The 5,621-nt window shown below is 37.6% G+C and overlaps 1 protein-coding gene across 1 annotated transcript; it reads left to right on the top strand.

The window, feature by feature from the left end:
- The first annotated feature begins 1,004 nt into the window (after positions 1-1,004).
- LOC105037331 (senescence-specific cysteine protease SAG39-like) lies at positions 1,005-1,874 on the top strand. Its single transcript, XM_029262328.2, has 2 exons — positions 1,005-1,428; positions 1,546-1,874. The coding sequence occupies exons 1-2, from the start codon at positions 1,005-1,007 to the stop codon at positions 1,872-1,874; spliced, it is 753 nt and encodes a 250-aa protein (XP_029118161.2).
- The last annotated feature ends 3,747 nt before the right edge of the window (positions 1,875-5,621 follow it).

Genomic DNA, 5,621 nt, shown 5'->3' on the forward strand with positions numbered 1-5,621 from the left:
GATATCTATCAATAGAGCTGGCGATCGCAAGTATAAGCTCGGCCTCAACCATTTTGCGGACATGAACAAGGAGGAGTTCGAGGCCTCCCACCTATGGGTTGCAGTAAAGCCCATGCTTCCAAAGTCTGTGATAGCGAGCATAACAAATACTTAAATTAATTTAGAAATTTTAAATGAGATACATGTATAGCGGATAGCTTTAGCATATGACATATTTACATTTTATATTAAAATTTTGATAGTAAAGGTATGTATAATTTAGTTATATTATGATATACTTATATTATAATTTATTTTATGTATCATTGTATCTCCTTTTTTCCTCACGCCATTTCAAATACTTGGACAGCTAAGCACTACTCATCAGCTTCATTCAGAGGGAAACCTTATCCAGCCACTTTCCATTGCCAAAACTTGATTTCAAGTGAAAATTTTTTTTATCATAATTTTATATCATAATTATATTAATATGTTACTATATATAGCCTGATTATTTTCTATAAAAGAAAGTGAATATATCTGCAATCTGATCGATGAAAAAAAGAGTGAATCTAGACCCATCCATGTCGGATATAACTCACTACAATATAAGATCTGATTCACTAGCATATTCTCAACCATATTATTATTGATCCATTTTCCATATATTGTTGTACTGATTCACTTAATTTTGGAACATATAATCGGGCTATATATACTAATGCATGGGGACAGTTGTGACTATTAGCTCAATTTTAGGTTGTTATAGGAGGCAATCATGAATTTTCTTTTTTATTATTTTAGGTATTTATTTTTAGAAGGGCAATTTGATCACTTTTCATCTTAAGAGGATTATGGATAAACACAAATTTAATTACCTTTCTATCATGATGATTATTATATATATACATATAGCAGTAACAAGAGATTTCATCCCTTGTTTTTCTGATTTTTGTACCACCCTCCAATACTATCTGGCTATTTGACCCACCTAGCTGCAATCATCCCAAAGTCTTCGCACAGCAATGGTTCACCGATGCTTTGTGATTGCGTTGTTAGTTTTCGGTGTTTGGAGCTCTGGAGCCATGGCTCGTGCTATTGGTGATGCACCCGTGCAGGCAAAGTTCGAGCAATGGATGGCTAAGTATGGACGACTCTATATGGATGCAACAGAGCAGGAGCGGCGTTTCCAAATCTTCAAGGACAACTACGAGTATATTGAGTCTGTCAATAGAGCTGGTAATCTTACTTATAGGCTCGGTCTCAACCATTTCGCAGACATGACCGATGAGGAGTTCAAGTCCTCTCACCTACGCGCTCAGGTAAATTCCAGGCGTCCAAAGTCTACGACTGGAAGCTTTCGGTATGCCAACTTGAACAACTTACCTAAAAGCGTGAATTGGATAACCAGTGGTGCAGTCACTAACGCCAAGTCTCAAGGGGGATGTGGTAAGATATAGCATACAACGAGTTATTTATTCTCAAGAAGATACAATTAATGCGCTATTTAATTTTAAAGAATAACGGGATACAAAAAAGATAATGTTATCTCAAACAACTGTACAGGGAGCTGCTGGGCGTTCACTGCTGTAGCTGCCATCGAAGGGATCGCTCAAATCAAGACCGGCAATTTGATAACTCTGGCACCGCAACAACTTGTGGACTGTGATCATCATAGCAGTGGATGCCGCTGGGGATACCGAGGCAGCGCCTTCTCTTACGTCATTAGTAATGGAGGCATAGCATCAGAAGTTGATTACCCTTTCAAAGGAGTTGTCGGCAATTGCAAGGCCAACCAATCCTTACACCTGGCGGCTACTATTGACGGCTACGAGTTCGTGCCTGCAAATAACGAGACTGCGCTCATGCAGGCAGTCGCGAACCAGCCTGTTTAAATTGCCATTTGTGCTGATGGGGAAAACTTCAGGTGGTACTCCGGCGGTCTATTCAAAGGTCCGTGTGGAACTTGTTCGTCCCACGCTATGGCCGTTGTTGGTTACGGGATATATGAGGCCGATGGTTGGGGAACTGAATGTTGGATATTGAAGAATTCATGGAGTAAATATTGGGGTGACAATGGATTCATGTACATCGAGCGTAACGTTGCTTCACCCGAAGGGCTTTGTGGCCTTGCCATGGAACCTTTATACCCAACAAAAAAGGTCTAAGAATCTTCCATAGGTCATTATCATGGAAGCAACCAGTTATTATATTGTTTATGTCATAGTAGAAATAAGGTGGAATGTATTCTGAGAAAAGATCTTCGATAAATCAATGAATCCAACTTTATCTCTTATTTTTTTATCTTTATTTTATCTTTCTTCTAGAATAGTAGTAGGACTCTAATTTAGGCATAACAATTAATAGTAGATCTCTTCCATCTTAGTCGGGAATAGCCCCATCTCCCTATCTAATTATGTCCATCTATCTTTGAATGGGCATCATGACAATAGCTCAAGTTCTTGAAAATCAAGGCATATGGGCCCATGCTATATATTTGAATAATCTTCTTTTCAAAAATCTCTTTTCTGGCTATTCAAATATTGGTAGCATGTCCCGACGTCTATTTTTCTACCATGAAAACGTGCAAACAAACTTTCTGACATGCTCATCCCTAGATGGTGAGAAAAATTTGACCAAAAATAGGTCAAAATTTGTTGGATTTTCTTTCCTTTTAATATCTCCATTTTTTTTTTCAATAGATTAATACTCTAGCAACAAATCAAATAGAGCTGAAACAATTCCAAAACTTTGCATATATCAATGGTTGGAACATCTACCATGTCATATTATAAAACATATATAGATTTATAACCAATTAGTTGCATCTATCTTCCATGCTAGGGGAGTTCACAATTTAAGCCTTACTAATAGTGTTTTCCGAGCATTTTATTTTGGGAACCTTATTAGGTGATCCTATTATTGTCCTCCACAATGCTGGTAGGAAGATGCTTTGCCTGTGCCCACAACCCGATTTACTACACCAACATGTCAAAGTACGGTACATAAAGTAATACATGGGCATGGCATGACTAGTATCCCAGTCGGCATGTAGAACTTTGCTTCATCTCTATCTGCACCACTTGATCACATTGCTAAACAGTGAACTCTCTTGAGTTAACCCAATTCATGCAATTTACTACATGGCATGAAGGAAGGGGCTTGGGTCAGGTTCAATGGAGTGAATTAAATCCCTTAATGCGCATTACACATTTTCCAAGATTAAGCATGATGAGCGGCCCAAATTGGAGAATCCAATAAACATATAGTAGTTGATCCATAGGCATGCTTGGTCGCTCATCGTGCTTTGGAAAATGTGAGGTGTCTAATGCTGTCATTTCTGTAGAATATAACTGAGTTGAGCATCAGATAGTCTCCTATCACACAAATTCCCGCAAGAAGAGTTCATTTTCCGGTTGATCCTAGATCACAGAAGTTCAACTAGCTAGATTGACCATTGGTATTCCACTTGTTAGCCACAACCCTCCAACTCAAAGTGCAACCGGCCCCACCCAATCACCTCGATTGCCTACTGACCTCAATATTTACTTCGGATTCCAATGGCAATAGATCACATTTGTATAAGTTCTGGAGATATAGTTCCAAGTTCCAATGGAAGCCTCCATCCTCCAACTTTGGTTCCTCTCATCTTTCAAGGCAACAAAGCATCATCTAAAAGTTGCAAGAGAAAGTTAAGGCAATATATTATTACAAATTACATAAGAGAGATGAGCATAGAGGGACTTCTTCTTAGACTTTCTTTCTACTTCTCTAATTGGAACAACACCAAGAAACCATTGATCAGATATAAACACACATTATCATCATTCATTCACAACCATGCTGATCTCTTCATGAGTTGTGTTACCTAGACAATCATGTCACGCTCCAGAATCCGTATTGGATATTATCCGACTCAACTACAAAGTAGGCACGTGGATGTCTATGGAACTCTATGATTGCTATTTTTTGTTGGTGGGAGGAACTTTTCTAACAATGAATTTGACCCTCCATTTTCATGTTAGAAGTGGGCATTTATTATATTAATATTGGCAAAAATGTAGGTATTCAAAACATTTTCCAAAATATTATTTCTCTTGTATCCTTGAGTTAATTTGGAATAGGCGAAATGTGTGGAGGATTCACATTTAACAAAAAAAAAAAAAAGAGAAGAAGATTCACTACCATATATTGAGACGGTTATGACTGCTAGCCTAGTTATGATGATAGGGTGATCAACACATCTGGTCAACACATAGTCAAAAAAAACTGTTAATTATAGATTTTCTAGAGTTTTTTTATATACTTGGTAATTTTTTGAAGCTATTCACCGGGCATAAAATTTATTCAGAGCCAGGTCACTATTTAGTTTTAAAATCAAGAACATACCAAAGTTAATGCAACAAGATTCCATCCTATTACAATTTTTTGTTCAAATACACCAATGACCTGCCATTTGAAACAAGAAAAATAATTCAATTCATGAAAATGGTGCCATTAATAGTTGTCATTGGAGGCAACAATGACATCTACTCTCCTTACTTTAGCTATTCTTTCTTAGTAGGGCCGCATTGCTTGAAACAAACTAGATCATCTTCATCTTCGCTAAGACAAATTTGATTACCTTCCTGTTATGACCATAATCAACTGATTTTTCCATATTTGCTGCATCTTATTGCGAGGGCTTGGTCCATTTGACAAGCCCAACCTGCATGTTGGACTCACACAGTCCATTGTGAAATTGACTCACACACCTCTCACGTGAGTAGAGAAAAAAAAGGAGTAGTCACCTTCTCCTCTAAGAACTCTTGTTCTTGGATCCTATTTGACTAAGTTTTTAGAGTGCCAGAAAACACTTTCCGCCTCTCAGAAAGTATTTTGGAGTGATATAGTGGTATTTGATAAAAATATTGAAAAGCTATTTTGGCTTTATCAGAAAGCTGAAAAAGTTTATTTAGAAAAAATATATTTTGAAGTTTTTTTCAAAAATAATTTTTGACTAATGTCAGGAAGCTGTTTTGCTTTCTCCAAAATACTTTATCAATATGGTTATCAAACAGCAAATAGCTTTTTGTAAAAATTTTACTTCTCAAAAGCTCTACTTCAAAAAATTTCTATTGCCAACAGCAATTTCAAACGGGGTTTAAATTCTGGTTTTGATCTCTCTTAAACTCTTCCCCCAACTCCTATTAGGATTGCCAAAATTTCCTTCTGATTTTGTCTATAAAAGAGTTTTTTACCCTTCTCTCTTGATCCCTAGAGCTGGGATTCGAGTTCCCGATGGAGGTTCTCTACCACCGTTTTGGTCATGAAGAGGTCACCGATGGTGAAGGTAAGGTTGCTAAAACTTCCTCCTCTCTTCTTTATGGTGTGCGGGTAAAGTTGGAGCAGTGGATGGCTAAGCACGAATGCAACAGAGAAGGACCAATGATTTCAAATCTTTTAGGACAACTATGAGTACATCGAGTTTGTCAATGGAGCTGCTGGTCACCTTATATATACGATCAGCCCCAATAATTTTGTGGACATGACCGGTGACAAAATCTGGGACTATGTTGGTTAGGTAACAAGGCACGAGCAATAGATGGCTTGTATGGATGGGTCTATAAGAATGAGCAGAGGAGTGGTGATTCCAAATCTTC

Source organism: Elaeis guineensis, chromosome 2 (genome assembly GCF_000442705.2).
Source record: "Elaeis guineensis isolate ETL-2024a chromosome 2, EG11, whole genome shotgun sequence".
Classification (NCBI taxonomy): Eukaryota; Viridiplantae; Streptophyta; class Magnoliopsida; order Arecales; family Arecaceae; genus Elaeis; species Elaeis guineensis.

Coding starts and splice junctions, on each gene's coding strand:
- LOC105037331 (XM_029262328.2), top strand. CDS start 1,005: ATGGTTCACCGATGCTTTGTGATTGCGTTGTTAGTTTTCGGTGTTTGG. Junction 1,429..1,545: donor CAAGTCTCAAGGGGGATGTG/GTAAGATATAGC, acceptor ACAACTGTACAG/GGAGCTGCTGGGCGTTCACT.